Consider the following 16,523-nt stretch of genomic DNA (forward strand, 5'->3'; position numbering starts at 1 on the left):
TGTTGCAGGAAAAACATCTCTATGTAACAAACTTTCCTAGGAATTAGTATGAAAGCTTTTATGTAGAGGGAAAAAAAAAAGTCTGATTTAATAACCAGTCCTATTTAAAAGCTACGAGAATGATGCATAAGAGACTTTTTTGATGCTGCTGTTGTTATACGGTAAGTATCTCTACAAGAAGCACATACACACACTCCCTACAATCTACCTAATCACGTATTAGTCACACAAGTGGTAAATCCCTAAAAGCACTTTGGCTCAGGTCATGCAAATGCTGGATGAACCGAGTTACATCAGTTCTCATCTGATTTCCAGGCAATGAGATGCACGTGACTGCTGCTCTGCCCGAGGAAATGCGGGTCAATACGCGTGCATCCTAGTGCTGAATTTGCACGCTCTCTAGGGACTCGCAGCAGTGTGACTCAGGAGCACCGGGCTGTCTGCAGGTGCATGCTGCACATACATTAATGAGATTATCGCTGCTCCTTGCCAGTGTGTTCACACTACACTGCCAGTCGTCTGTAACGGATCTTCAAGGAGTCCAGAACGCATGCAGCAAAACACTCTGTGTGTCTTACGGCCACGCTCCATCTAAAATGTTAAAATTATTTAGAAGGCTGACAGGCACATCGCACGACAGTAGCCATTAAAAGGAAATGTCTTCCTTCTGAAATAATTAGTCACCCATTGTGTTTGAATATAAACATCCAGATCTAACAGGCACTTGTTTCTCTCAGCTGAACAGCAGCGAGATGGACAATCAAAACCCGCTACTGCTTCAGAGCTGGCAGCAATGCTGCTCGCTTGGAGACGGAAGGCAATACGGAGCAGTATTCCTCCCAAAGACGTGCTCTAGCTGGATGTGGTTAACCAATAACCTCACGTTAGCACCCCCTTCTTCCAAACACGATTTCCAATTAGTATCAAAGTTCAGCAGATCCACATTATATCAGTGTCATCACCCTCTTACACAAGCAAAGTCATCCTCTTCACTTTAGGTATTTTAAACAAAATGTCTAATTCTTGTGTGACCTATGGGAGGCACAAAACTGAAAGCTGAATAGCACCAAACAAGATTTCATGAAAAGAAGGCTTTTATTCAGAATAAAGCCGTATCAGCCTATGTGTTACTCCCTTGTTCTAATTATATAGGACAGCATCTATTTAAACTGCCAAGTTAATGACTTCAAATTTGATCAATAGTCTCTGTTTATTCAGCCCAGTGCTACTGACAGTCACCAGGGATGAACAACAAAACAAACAGACTGGTTAGAGCCAATCTATGGTTGAGCAAGAAAAACCAATCCGCGACAGCAAATACCCTTCGATTTAGTCGGGAGGTGGGGAGGGAAGTCTGTCGCCTATGGACATTGACACAGTCCCTTTCCATTGTGCCCATAAAACATTTATCCATATTATTCTGCTAACAACCAACTCTTGGGTTGAGTGAGCTCAAGCAGAACTAACATCACGGATACAGAGCAATTCCAACCCTTACCTTGTACCATCTAGCTATGTTACATATTTCCATTTGTTTCCAGATTAAGCATGGTAGGACATGACAACAGCAAGAGGACGTCACTAAGCCTTTCGACCGTAAGCAGTGACTTCCCTTACTGTCACTGTACCCGCTACGGAAGGAAATTTCCTTTGGAGCAGCTTCAAGAAAGGCTGGAACCATCTTCTTGAAAGCAGGATGGAAAACATCCTTGACTAAATCTCCAGCCAAAAGATGCCAGGAATGTTTTAGTTACAGGCTGACTTCAGAGAGCAAAATAAAAATAGAGTTTAGAATGAAAACAGATAACATACAGTGTGCATGTAGCATTCTAGCAAAGATTTTTTTTTTAATAAAAAAAATGCTTTCATTGCAAAGTCAGCTTCTCAACAGTGGCTTAACAGCAACATATGTGGACCTCCCCCCCAGGGCAATTTTTTTTTAATAACAATTTGCAAGCTACTCAATAAAGGAAACCCCCTTTCTAATCCCAAGTGAATCCGCAGTCACAAAGGCTGGGATCTTGATGAAAATGTTTCAGTGCATTATTCTGACCAGGATGTTTGGTTACAATTTTCTCAACATTATACATTCATCACTTTGCCTGCAACAGCAACTGTTTGCTATTTTCCTTGTAGAAAATGTCAGTGGCCATTACATCAATAAATTATAATGACACTACTGCTTCGAGATACCTTGATCAAAGGTATTATATAAATAAACCAGAGCTTGAATTCAAAGATACCATGCCTCTTCCTATATGACCTTAACATATGCGTTTCATATTCACATATAGGATTTTATGCAAGGGACACCACTCAGCTGCAGGATCCTGCAACAAAAAATATGAAGAAAGTTCTCCTAAACAAAAAGTACTTTATCAAACTACTATATTTACACCTCCAAAACCCAAAATTTAATCTCTAAAAAAAAAAAAAAAACAATGTATGAGGACAGCTGGTTCAGTCAAAGCCTAAGACGCTTCCTTTCCATTTTAAATTGATTAAATAGATTCAATACATTACATTTTGCATGGATGGTTAACAGTGCTAACATTCCAGATAAAATGAAATACTGTCTGAAGAAAATTTTTACTAGATCTAGCTCTCACTGGATGTATTACTTGCTCTCACAGTAATTTAGTATAACGGAGGCCTAACAATTTCACTGAACAGGATTACAAAATCTCTTCAGTGTTCATGACACAGAAGCTCCCAGAAATGCCTATTTCTTCACTACCTTCTCAAGACAGGGAATGCACTTGAAAACAGACTAACGCGTGCTTTGTAGGAACCATAAAATAATCTTAACGTTTGTTTGTTTTTAAGAAGGTGATTCCTATTTACCAAAGTTGAGATATTAAAAGCAAGACTTATTTGCATTCATATCACTAACAGGACTTGCACACCTAGGAATCCGATATTGTCCAAGCACTGAATGACAAACTACTAGATAGAACCAAAAGAGAGCAAAATTTAATAAACAATTTTCATAAGAGAAAAACCTTTAAACACCATTTCGCTCCTTACTAAAATAAGCTATGTGGCACTAATTTGAAGTGATAGTGCTGTTCTTTTAATTAAAAAACGCCAGTAGGAGGTTGATGCACTGGCTGATGCTGTAAGCGACATGCTCACAGGACGCAGATGAATCTTTGTGTAAGGAATTAACGCACAATTTCATCTGGGTTAAAAAGCAAAACAAAACCCCTAAGTCAAAACAAATGTATAGGGAGTGTTATTACAGGTGCTTGATAAAGTCATCCGGATGTTTCCCTTGGAGAACTCCGGGGGGAAAGAAAAGCCAAAACACTGTCAATCCAGTTGTGCACTTAGGAGTTTAGTTCATGAAGGTTGATTTACCCGCAGGTGTGTGGTGGACTTAATACACGTATTTCTCTCCCCTTCCTACCTCAGAGCTCCTCTCCCACTCTCCCAGGTTACTCCTTCAACACCTCCTGTCTGCATGGCTGGGACGGGGACCGGGCAGCCCTCCTCCCCCCCTCCGGCAGGCCGAGGGAGGGGGGATTCGTTCTACCAAGCTACTCATCTCCACGAGTCTTAGAGACCCAGTATGCGTAACATCTCTGCCCGTATCAAATTTGACTGAAATCAGATGAAGAGCCAAAAATTATTTACAGGAGAATGACAGGTGTGATCCCATGTTCAGCCTGGTAGTTTTTCAGTCTGGAAAGAAGATTAAGCTTGTCCCATAAATTTATCCATCAGCCTGATGGTGAACTAAGGCAGCTTCATCTCCCCAAACCTGTAGACAGCTTCTGTGTGCCAGGTTTCACTGCTGATTTATGAAACCAACAAAAGCCTAGAAAACATTAATATCAGCTTTCCAATCTAGAAGAAATCCCTGCAAAAATATTTGCTGGATCTTTTTCCCCTTGGTCTTTGAACTTCTTAATTCCACCACCCCAGAAGAGGCTGGCAGCCACGACTGGGACCTCCTGCGTGAGTCTTTGGTTGCTGCTATCATAAAAATAAAAATAAAAAAAAAAAAAAAAAAAAGAGCTCTACATCAGCATCTGGAAGCATGACTGTCCTTAAAACTGACACCTGCTCCGCCTGATACAGCCACCCTGGCGAAGAAACATCACAGAAACAAGCAGGACATTCTGTCTTTACTTGGTATACAGACTATCAAAGAGAAGTCAATTTATCCAAAGGCTTCTAGTATATTTACTCACCACTCCTACAATGACTATTTCAATCACGTTTACGCTGCCAGCATCATCTCAAACGTCACAGACTAATCTGATTCCTTCTGGTGTTTCAAAGTCTGTTTTCTCTCTGCACGCTTGTAGGATTTACATCCTAAGGCAATGATAAAAAAAAACCCTGGTACTACTTTCCAACTGGGCTTTATTTTCTTTTTTTTCGCCCCTTGTATCAAAAATAGTTCTCATCTATGCTCTAGTTCAATTTGGAAGTAGCACATGCAGACTTGATAAGCATCCTGCGAAGGAAATGCCTTGAATTGCAGACTACTTACAACACATTTTCCCAAGCAACTTTTTATAAATCCCATTTGATGGCTGGTTTGCTAATTTCTGTTGAAGTTTATCAAAACATTATTTGTAGATGAGTCAAATTACTTCTGTGATTGAACAAAAAAAACAACCAACCAAACAAAAAAATCACTTGTGACTACAAGTCCAAGCCAAGCTGTTGGATTATACTGAAGTATTATTTATCGTGTTACCAGACAGACCTTTCTAACTCTGAGAAGGTATTTGATTTTAAACTAAAGAACACAACACAGAAAAGCGCCCATTTACATGTTTCTTTTGTTTGTCTAAGTCTCCTTCTAGACCAGGTAAAAGCGCTATTAATAAGAGCTGGCGACAGCGCAATTATTGGAACTGATTACATTACCCTAAGCACATCTAGAGGTTGCATGCTGGTGTCAGTCTGGCCAACTGACTCTCGTACCTGTGCTGGTTTATCGAGCTGTAACAGACATCTAATTAATATGTCTCGAAAAAAGTCTATTAATGTTCAATTCCGTAAAAATCTTGGAAAGAAGGAATAAAAGATGTAGGTACTCCTATCACGGCATACTAGGTGTACATGTAGCATATTATATTTTAGGTAATTATTGCACAATATGCAGAAGTCAGTCTTACAAAGAGCCAGATATTTATTCCGATAGCCTGTGCTTTTGCAGTAGCAAATTTAATGTTACATTATGTAATGAATTATGGGATGTCTGGGAAAAGGTGCAGGGGCAGAGATTTAAACTCGAGTTTAACTTGGTTACATCACACAACTTGGTTACATCACACAACTACCAAGTTGAATAAGGTCATTAAAGAGTGAGTTCACAATTAGGACCCCTTCTCTGACTCCACAACATTCACGGGCTGATGGACCACACCATGTTTCAAACAATCGTGCTGCTCGCTGGCACCTACTAACTCCCTAGCTTCACTTATGCCTTTTAACCTTATCTTACCTGTATTTCAGCACTCAGCTGTGAAAGGGGAACCTCCACAGAAGTATTTTCACTCTGGTTAAAAACAATTTCAGGAGTGGGTTAAATGCATCAGCAGATCACAGCATAAAAACTCTTCACAAAAGAAATAGTTGGGAGATGAAAAATTAGATATGCAGAAGTTCTCTGCAAATTCCAAAAGCCCCAACACTTCAGGCGCTTTTTTTTTTTTCCCCACCAAGCCATTTCTGTTCTCTCTGCTCTGTTGTTTAGTGGGGTATTTACAAACACGTGAAATATGAACATGCCTATTGCAGTACTTAGCTTGATGGTTACCTGTCTGCAGACATTTAAGAAAGAGATACAAGAGATACTGCTTGGAATTGCTACTACTATATAATGCTGAAGTAACTATCATTTCAGGAACTCAGAAAATGCACCCAATTATTCCTTCAAAGGCTGACATCAGAGCTTTAGCTTACATTCACCTACTCAATTCCAAACCCAAAGTTTACCAAATCTAATGGATTCTCTCCCCATTAACTCTAAAGAAGCCTTTTTCAACAATGAGGTATCACTACTTACACTTGTAGAATATGACACCTCTGCATTTTAATTCTGAGTTTAAACTGAAGTTCCCACATGCTTTTAAAAATGTCTGCACAGGTACAAAAAAACCAAAACACACCAGCTGCAAGGATAAAGAACAAGGCTTCCTCTGGAAGGATATCAATCACTGCAAGTCTGAATCAAATTGAAATTCCTTGCTTTTTTAAATTCTGCACTTGTGTAGTCAAAAAAAAAAAATCTTAAAGCAACAGCACAATCCATATACTCAGTTAATTTTCATATGCAGTCTGGACTTTTTGCTTCTGCTCTTCAGGAAAATGGAGCACAGGCATTTCAAAAGATGTTTCCTTTTCAATAAACTTTGAGTCATATACCCTCCGTACTAGAAGATCTAAAAAGACTGACCACAGGGACTGACTTCTCTACTGTAATGTCTGGTTTTCTTTAGGGATGCAATACAGACCACGTTCGGCGTACAAGGCAGAAAAGTCAAGATGATGAAAAAAATAGTTCAGACTGATGTTAGCAGTTGCCTTGAATTAAAAATAAATACAAAAGGTAACTATCTTCAATGGGTTTTTAACCTCTATTTTATGGAGAAAAATACAAAGTACAGCTTTTAATATAGTGTCCTGGAAACTAGGGAGATTAATTAGAAGAATAGATTTTAACACATGCAAATTGAATTTGCCATTTTGTGAAGTAAACAAGAGATGGAAACTTTGAATTGATAGGAACATATGCATTTTATTTTAGTCTAACCATTAGAGGAAATAGGCAGATTTTTACGGAAGACAAAAATGCAAACATATGAAAAGGTCAAAGAAAACGCTATTCCTCCTAATTCACTCACACAAAAAATGCCATTTTACTCCAAATAATAAAATGTATAGAGAAAGAACTCATCAACTTGAGGAAAAAAAGATTGCATCCTATCAAAAATATTTCTTTACATACTACTGGTTACCAGTAAAAGCAAAAACTACTGCAAGAGAAAGATAATACCAGGTTATCTCTGAAAGAAAGAAACAAATTTTATTTTCTTCAGCTGGGCTTCTTCATAATCAATTGGGAAAGAAACATTTACCATAGCTAAAACTGCACATTAGTGAGGACATTCAGGGACACATAATATTCCTGGAGTATTCTAGTGGTCAATAATACTTGAAGTTAATAGTGTGGTTTAACATTGCCCTTTATTCTTAAATGGGATGCTGTATATTCTTATGAGAGAATCAGGAACCAAAGTGTAAAATAGAAGGCTATTACAAACACCTAATTCCACAGGATTTTCCATCATTTCTTACAGTCATAAAAGCACGATTTAGGATTATGAGCTGAACCCATTTGAACTGCTTCATCACACAACAGCCAAAGTAAAGGGCCGGTGCTCACCAGGATGAGATACTGGAGCCGGTCCTCTGCCAATGACAATTCCCTCCAGCTGTGGCGGAGGTGAGCACAGCTGGAGCAGCGGAGCAGCCTGCAGCACCATGCAGTCACTGGGGGGATTGTGCATTATTTTAGTATTGCTCCCAAACAATAATGGATTGTTTTACCCACAAACAGATGAACAAACCTTCCATTTAAATACTTGCTGTTAAATTGTATTAGTATGCATAATAGTGTCCATATCCTCAAAAAAAAACCAAAACAAAAACAGGCAAGAGGATTTTTCATGGGGGAGGGGAGGAAGAGTAAACCATGCTCTGCCAGCTTTATCTATCTATGCTGTGAATTGGGTAGCCTTGGGGATTTTTGCCTGCTGTGCTTAGTGTCCTTGACAACAAGCCAGTTTGAATTCTGGCCTTTAACTTGACAAAAATGACTTACTGAAGAGGAAGGCATCAAGCTATTACAGCCCTGTGGAGAGATTCTTTCTAAAACAGCATGCATGCTTATTCTGCCAATTCAACTAGAGTATCGTCAAATTTATCATCCAGCTCCTATACCCCCAAATATTCCCAATGTAGATGCCAGTTCATAAGAGAATATTTAAGAGAAAAACTTTCAACATTTTTGCTCTGTCCTCCCATTGCGTTTTACAACTTTGACAAAGAAAGATGGAGATGGAAAACAGAGAAAAATATCCCCAGGGATCTCCTCTCTGAAATTACTGAATTTCCCTTCAAAGAGATGTGAAACAAAGTTTATAAACGTGTAGCATCTTAACCTGTTATGGACCTACTGACTCTTCTTTAGCAAACATATGTGCAGGTTTCTTCTTATATTACATTAATACTTAAATAAGTCTTTTATAAATTGATATATACTAATAAACAAGCTCTAGCAAAGCTTGCCGCTTGGTTTAAGAAATCACTGCTCTCTCTTTCCTGTTTTTCCCCTCCAAAAGTTAACTGCTCCTAACAGAAGGCACCACATGCACATACCTCAGCTTTTCGAAGTCCAGAATCTTAGTTTAAATTCTTGAGCTAGACTTAAATGGAGAAGCTGAATCTGCACTGAAGCAGCTGAAGTATGAGCACAGGTTTTCTTCCACCAGTTTTCTCACGGTTGGTGACAAATTTTTGGCAATGGGGGTCTGCAGACTAGCAAGGAGGTAACACCTTGAGTTACTGCAGCAATATTGGCAGGAATTCATTTGTAAGCACCTGAAACATCACAATCAGAGCAGCACAGCTTCCTCACTACCAGACGTAACACAAGTGCTTCATGTCAACTACCTGCATGCTTAACTTCAGGCTTTCCAATAGACATGCTAAAGAAGGCGAGACAGTATCAAGGTAAAAACGCTGGAAGTTGATCAACTGTAGTGCTGTCCTCACCATCAACAGAGGATGACTCCTTTCCCTCCCCACAACTGCTGGTGTAGGAAAGAACAAACCATTTTCAGTAACAGGGTAATAGAAGCTTCTTTCACTCTGGGAGAATAAATCAGCATCAGTTTTCATGAAAAACAAAATCAAAGCACTAATACAGGTAAAAGCTTTCAATGATATTCCAGAATTTGGTCCTTTTCACAGCAATATTTTGACCATTTCCAGAGGAATCATAATGGAAAAACGTAAGAGAAAAGATTCAATTCCCAATTTAGGGAAAAAGATGGCAGATGGAGCTGTCTCTTCTAGCCCTTTTTTTTTTTTAATATTCTCTTCGCTCAAGTCTTAAATGAGTTGCTCTGCTGTGCACATACCTAAACTTCACAAGTATACTACACCGACCGATGTAACCACATCTTTTCCAAACCACTCTGCCCTATCACACTACCTCAACCAACACAGCCCAAACAACAAGGCAGCTGAGTGAGTAGTTAACTCTGGAACCATAAATAGCAGCAAGCAATCTAACCAGATTAATCCAACGTTAAGCGTGTCAACTGGACTTGCTTCAAGTTGGGCAGCGATCCAGGTAAACCTCCAAAACACACCCACACACGGACGGTATTTCCATACAGTACTTCTTCATTCTGTGACCCACCAAGCACACGTCCAGCCAGCTACAGAAACAACCGACGGGTCTCGTTTATTTACAGTGGCAGTTTTAGCAGTTTCCGAGTTGCCGTCAGTCAGAGGTCAGCTACCAGACACACATAAAATCATGGTGTAAAACCGACTTCCTCGCTGAGAAATTGGAAACATTGCTTATATTACCCCGGAATTGATGCTTAATTTTGCAACAGAAAGAGGAAGTATGATGCTACAAAATTTTAGAAATGTGATAAAGCTCTTTAAGGAAGCGGATGAGAAAACTGTTCTTAGACTGGTGGGTAGTATGGAACAAAAAAGAAGAAATCATTAAGTAACTGCACAACCACATCCCAAATTGCATTTCTTTATAAGACATTCAATTTGAGAAAAGAAAGTTTTAAGTTAGGAATAAAGTAGTTATTGTTTCTACTTTCCCTTCCTGAGGGGGATATGCAAACAAACTCCTTTTGGAGATTTAATTTACTTCCACCAGGACAATGGTGCTGGCACAGCTTTGACTTACTGGGAGAAACAAAAAAGGGAGAGTCACTACCCATAGCCTGCCCAGAGGAAAAGGCTGCTCTTTGGATTCCCACTCAGGAGCCCAGAGATGCCAGCTGGCCGACTGCAAAGGCTGCTCTCTGCACTTCCCCCCATGAAAGCAAGATTTTATTTTTTTCATTAAAGTCCCCATAGTTATACACCCCAAGCCTCTTTGCCATCCCTATCCAAAGGCCTCTGAACGGCTACAAATATACCTTCACGAAAACGCTACTACTTCATAACACAAATGGGGAAGAGAGGCAGAGAGCTTAAGTGCCTCGCTCAGCATCACACAGGAAATCTGTGGCGAAGCTCAGCATCGAGCTCGAGCCCAGCGCTCCAACCACAACCAGACAACCCGCTCCCAGAAGACACGGAGCAGAGAAAATCCTTACGAGAAGAAAATGACGAGACAGATTTCAACATACTCCCAGATTATCAAGCAAAATAAATTTGGAGCTACTGAAGTGCCACTTCCCACCGTGTTCCCCATTGCACGAAACCGGCTCAGCGTTAAATTCCAAATGCCAAGGCAGGCTGGGCTGGCCGGCCAGCCGTCTCTGCCTTCTTGCACTAGCACTCTTAGCCTGTAACCCGTAGTCTTTCCAATGTACGAACATAAAACTACAGCCAGCCTACAAAGCATTTACGATGTCTGATACAGAGATCCCTACAAAGATATTCATTGTTTCTGAACACCGGACATAAAACTGTCCAGGTCACCAATATTAGCGTTGCTATTGACCAGTCAGTTAACTTTGCTGCATTGATCAATACATTAGTCATGAAAGGGAAGCAAAACATACTGACATTTGTGACACATTTTAACCTGTGCCTCTGTAACAATCCTACATGAATGCCCCTCTTAAGGTAACATAATATTTTATTTTCTACTTGAAGTCACTGTATTCTTTACGTATTCCTTAAATTACAAATGCATATCTGCAAAAAGACCGAAAGCCACCCATTTACCAGCTACTAGCTGGTCAAGTTCTGTAGATGGGACTTCCCTAAACTGTGCTGACTACAGTGAACTGAAAGTGGCGTTCAGGATACTCGTCTGCATCACCTCTTTCCCTTTCTTTGCCACTGCTAAGCACCACCACCTGTCCTACAGGAATCAAACTCATCACCTACAAATCCTCTCTGGCTCTTCCCCTCACCTCACAGAGACCACCCGCTTCATCATCATCTTCCTCACTCCTCCCCGATGCTTGATGCTTCCAACACTGCACTTTCCTCCCCCTCACAACTGGGAGGGCTCTCACCTATACCCTCCCTCCAAAACTGCAACAACAACCAGCAGCAGCCCAGCACCTTCCCAGGCCAGGCCAGGCCAGCCAAGGAGGAATGCATTTTTACACCCTTGAGTACTCTGAACCGCTGCTAAGCGAGATGCTTGGAGACGATTATTTGTATTCTCCTGTCATATCAACGCCGGCTTTTCTGTTAAAGAAACTGGTTTTGCCATCAGTCCTCGACACGGCCATCTGACCTTACACACGAGATCCTCCCCCCTTCCTGCTCCATCTATAAAATGATCTGTAAAGTTTAAACTAATGCCTTTTCCTTCCCAATCTTTTCTCAGTTCTGAAATGGTACCAGAAGCTAGCCAGCTTTTAACACCTCAGCTGAGACCCTGCTGAAAAAGCCAGTACCAATGAAGTCAGGACACAACTTGCAGCTTTTTTTGGTAGAAAAGTTACATATTTAGTCCACTTCTTCACAGTCTTTCCAATTCCATCTGCAACCTTCACCTGCAAGCTACCTGGCATAGGAACGTCTCCAATACCCAGCGCAATGAGACTGCAGTTTTCACGAGTGCTTCTGGGTGATATAACAGTACGAGTATGAGCAAGACGCGTGTAAGCCTTGGAGACGATGAACCCTTTGGAACCACCCCAGGGAGCTGCGACTGCAGCAGCAAACAAAGGTTTCAGAGAAGCACATCAACAAAAAAAGGGACACGTGCTCTGCAAAAGTCCCCTGGCCTGTGGATCGTGTTCCTCCACGACCCAGAAAATCCTCAGTGGACTTCTAGAGCATATGCACTCACAATATCACTTTATTACTTCCATCCCTGTTTTGATAATTCCGTTACTGTTGCACTACCCTGATGACAGTACGGACACAAAGAGACGATGGACTTAATAAGTTTTACCTTGCTTTGCCTAGAACTGCTCCAAGAGGCAAGGTCATGAATATCTCTGGCTCCTACATCACCAGCAGTGGTGAAAGCTCCAATGGAAATAAGAGGAACAGGCTTTTGGAGAAACTGAGATATGACGAGAGATTAGCATGTTTGAGAACCATAGGATGCAAAGTCATTTTAACCTGCCATCCAACTTACTTGCTGATGTTGTGGGTTTTTTTTTTTTATATTTCCAAACAGGATGCATTATTTGCCATTATATTTCATTACAATTTGTATAGGGATAGGACTGACACCATTCTGTATAAGCTGGAAGATCATTTCTGATAACCGTCAGAGGATCCAGAACTTTTAAATATATTCACGCAAATAAAATAAACCCAACGCGCTGCTAATAAAAATACCTTTCCAATATACAAGAAAAAAAAAATGTCTTTAAGCATGAAAGATTCTACCACCCTTCACTTCCCATTTACAAAGTAACACTCACAGGCATCTTCAGACTAAGTGGTATTTACACAGCTATTTTCAGTACTGCAGAACATAAATGGTTTCTAATCACAAGAAACACAATGCAGGTAGTAAATCATAACAGAAGAGGTCCTCTGTCTTGATTTAAATCTGCTCAAATCTTCCAATAGCAAAACAGATGAGAAAACAAAAGCCATGCTAGCTACAGCTATTTGAAACAGGTAAGTCAGCACACTATTCTCCAGCGAAGCCAAGAACACAGCATTGCCTAATGATTCTAAAGCTAAACCTCTCCCAAAGCAATTTATTTTTTATTAAATACAGCAATTTTTGTCACACCACCCAGGTTTCATGCCTATAAAAACAGAAGATGTGTTTGAGCAAGCAGGAGATTTCTTCAATATAGTTTAAAAAAAAAAAAAAAGAGAAAGTAAAAAAAAAAAAATCCACCAAGTTGCTCAATAAACTGAAACTCAGTCTCTTCCAGAAAACGTTCTCAGCTAGGAGAGAAGACTAGTGCACGCTAAAAGTAAAAAAAGCATTTTGATGCAGCATTCATCCTTTAAAATTAAACGAAACAGCTTCTGTCTGTTATTCAAATGATATCCTCCAGCTCAGAAGAAGGGCTATGGCCACGGCATAAGTTACTTAACTCACAACGTTTTTATTGACTGACTTGCATAAAAATAAGCCACATAAATGACTGAGTTGACATTTAGTATACATCACCACAAAACTAATTTCAGATCAAACATCATCCATACACCCTAAAAATATTTTCAGCTTTCTCACGTCCAAGAAAAGGATTTTCGGATTTGTATTACCCTCACAAACTTTGGTCTTCTAAAGCACAAGCAGTGCAGAATCAAAAAAAGGATTAAAAGAAAACCAAGATCTTTTTTTTTTTGAAGAGCTGCTTCTGTTTGATTGCGCTATATGCCAGAAGCAAGTTAACCTGTAACTGAAGTTTAACTAGCACCGTTTTCTCATTATTCGACAACGTTTTAGGCACCCACAGAAACAGCTCTATATAGATCAATGCCAGTGACTTGGAGTAGCACCGTGGCTCCTTCAGCCCAAGAGATCTCCAAGCATCTACCTGTTGCCTTTGAAAGACTGGATTGGGCCTTATTTATTAATAATTCACACGGCAGTCTCAAGAAGCAGAAACTGTGTCTCTTCCCGTTAAAGAAGCAGTCTCAGCATCGACGGGAGCAGCTTCCAGAAGACTTAATCCACATCTTTCAGGGTGCAACATAAGTTGACTTATCCATACGTGCACCCTCCTAAGGAGGCAGGACACACACACTGCTTTTGGTGTCACCTCTCGCTCTGGGAAGGAACTTCAAAAGTTGAATGTGTGTTTGCCAAGCGAGAGCAAGTTGCGAGGAAGGAAGAAAAAAATACCACTAAAAAAAGCTAAAACCAGCTAAACGCACGTTTTCTCATTAGCAATCAAGTTCTCCTCCTCGGCACACGGGAGGCTGGGGGGGTTTATTAACTAAAGCAAAGCAAGGCAAATTATGAAAGGCTTTGCTGAACGCCAGTCTGTGGGAGAGGTGGCTCTGGAAATCCTCCCGAGGAAGGTGCAGATGAGACCCTAGGGTGTCCTGGCCTGCGGGGGTGTGTGTGTGTGTGTGTGTGTCACAGGGACCCCTCGCTATGGAGAAGGTGCAGAAGAGACCCCAGAAAGTAGCAGGGTGCTCTACCTTGCTGGAAGGAAGGGACACAAGGACACACACACACACACACCCCCCCATGGGGGAAGATGCAGTAGAGACCCCAGGAAGGGGCAGGGTGGTGGGCGGAGGGGGGGGCGGCAGAGGGACACCCCCCCTCCCCCCCCAAGGGGAAGGTGCAGAAGAGATGCCAGGAACGAGCAGGGTGCCCTGGCTTGCTGGAAGGAGAAGGGGAGACAGGAACACCCCACCCCACCCCCCCCGAAAAGCCTTCCTCTCCCCAAAATTTGTGTCAGCCCAAGAGGGCTGAAGCAGCGGGGGAAGCTGGGGGGGGGGGGGGGGGGGGGCGGAATTTAAAGGCTCTACCGGGCCACGGAGGTGGAAGCGTGACTAAAAAACGGCGGATAAAAGTTAAGTAACGATCGGAGCTCGGCCCCACGGCCTCCCCTCACGCTGCCGCCACCCCCCCCCCCGCCTTGGGCCCGGCCTCCCCTCCCCTCAGGCCGCCAGGCCGGGGAGGGGGCGTCCGCCCCCTCCCCGGCCTGGCGGCCTGAGGGGAGGGGAGGCCGGGCCCCAAGGTGGCGGGGGGGAGACAGCGTCGCCACCGCCCCGTTACCTGTGAGGCGGATCTTGATGCTGGAGCCGTTTCGGCGGGTACCGGGATTCGACATCGCGCCGGGAAGAAACGGCGGCAACGCCGAGATCAACCGGCGGCCCCACGCAACCCCCCCATGCGGGCCCTCCCGCTCGTCGCGATGCCGTTGATCCCCGGCCTCCGCTCTCCGCCGTTCTCCTCAGTCGCCGCCAGACCGACGCGCCCGCCCGGCCCGGTCCGGCCGCGGAGAACGCTTTGGCCACGCCCCCGCCCCCGCCCCGCGCACGCCGGCGGGTGGTGACGTCAGCGCGCGTCGCGTCGCGGCCTCAGCGCGCCGCCATGATGGGAAGGTCGGAGGGTGGGTGGGACGCATGCGCTGACGGACACGCGTTGAGGGCGGGGCAGCGCCCCCTGGCGAGGGGGAGGAGGCTGGGGGTGGCGTGCGGGGGGGGCATGGGGTGTATAGGGGTGTATAGGGGTGCGGGGGGGTGGCACGGAGGGTGCACAGGGGTGCCCGGGGGTGGAATGGAGGGTGGCTAAGCGTTGCCAGGGGTGCACGGGGGTGACGCGCGGGGTGGCATGGAGCGTCAACAGGGGTTCTCGGGGGTGGCGGGGGGGTGGCATGGAGGGTGCGTGGGGGTGGCATATAGGGTGGCATGCAGGGTGCACAGGGGTGCCTGGGGGTGGCGTGGAAGGTGGCAGGGGGGTGGCATGGCTGTGGCATGGAGGGTATAGAGAGGTGCACGGGGGTGGCGGGGGGGTACATGGGGGTGACACGCTGGGTGGCAGAGGGGTGGCATGGAGGGTGAGTAGAGGTACACGGCGGTGACATGGAAGGTGGCATGCAGGGTGCATAGGGGTGCCTGGGGGTGGCATGCAGGGTGCATAGGGGTGCCATGGAGCGTATATGGGGGTGACATGCAGGGCGGCATGCAGGGCAGCATGGAGGTGCACAGGGGTGCCTGGGGGCGGCACGGAGGGTGACATAGCTATGGCATGGAGGGTATATAGGGGTGGCATGGGGGGTGACACGGCTGTGGCAGGGAGGGTGTCAGGGAGGGTATATAGGGGTGCATGGGGGTGACATGGAAGGTGGCACAGGGGTGGCGTGGAGGGTGAAGAGGGGTGCTTAAGGGTGGCATTCAGGGTGGCATGGGGGGTGAATAGGGGTGCCTGGGGCTGGCATGGAAGGTCGCATAGGGGTGACATGGCTGTGGCATGGCAGGTGGCAAGGGAATGGGTGTGAGCATGTATGCATCAAGCATGTGGGGGCTGGGAGCAACACCCACAGCCCTGGGCAACTGGGACCACCAGCTCAGCCCCCAGGACCTGCCCTGAATGGTCCCCACATCCCCATGTCCCCCATCTTGCAGGCTAACAGCCGCTAACTTCGGGTGTCCGCCAGCTCCGCCATGCCCCATCCCTTCATCCTTCTTGTGACCCAACCCCAACTATTGATTTATGAAATGCCAATAAAAACCCCAAATCATTGCATAAACCAGCCCTCCCACCAGAAATAAAATCACATCCAATGGAAAAATCCCTAAATCCTGAACCCCTCCAGAGGGACGAGCATCCTCCCAGCTCCCTGTACGGAGGCAAAGCTTGGGACCAGCCTTGTTTCACACTGAGCTGCTGAGGC

General features: G+C 44.0%; 2 protein-coding genes across 6 annotated transcripts in view; both read right to left on the reverse strand.

The window, feature by feature from the left end:
* The window catches only part of RNF216 (ring finger protein 216), a 137,783-nt gene extending 122,862 nt beyond the window's left edge, over positions 1-14,921 (reverse strand). The window contains exon 1 of the mRNA XM_082312710.1: positions 14,903-14,921. The gene's annotated coding sequence lies outside the window, so the exon portion shown is untranslated. The remainder of the gene's footprint in view (positions 1-14,902) is intronic.
* SMURF1 (SMAD specific E3 ubiquitin protein ligase 1) overlaps positions 1-15,129 on the reverse strand; it is a 47,523-nt gene extending 32,394 nt beyond the window's left edge. For all 5 annotated transcript variants that reach the window (XM_082312715.1, XM_082312714.1, XM_082312713.1 and 2 more), the window contains exon 1: positions 14,903-15,129. In XM_082312715.1, coding sequence (XP_082168841.1) covers positions 14,903-14,957 — 55 coding nt within the window. In that variant the 5' untranslated portion in view covers positions 14,958-15,129. The remainder of the gene's footprint in view (positions 1-14,902) is intronic.
* Positions 15,130-16,523: the final 1,394 nt, after the last annotated feature.

The sequence above is a fragment of the Platalea leucorodia genome (assembly GCF_965183815.1).
Source record: "Platalea leucorodia genome assembly, chromosome: 5".
In the NCBI taxonomy this organism is placed as follows: Eukaryota; Metazoa; Chordata; class Aves; order Pelecaniformes; family Threskiornithidae; genus Platalea; species Platalea leucorodia.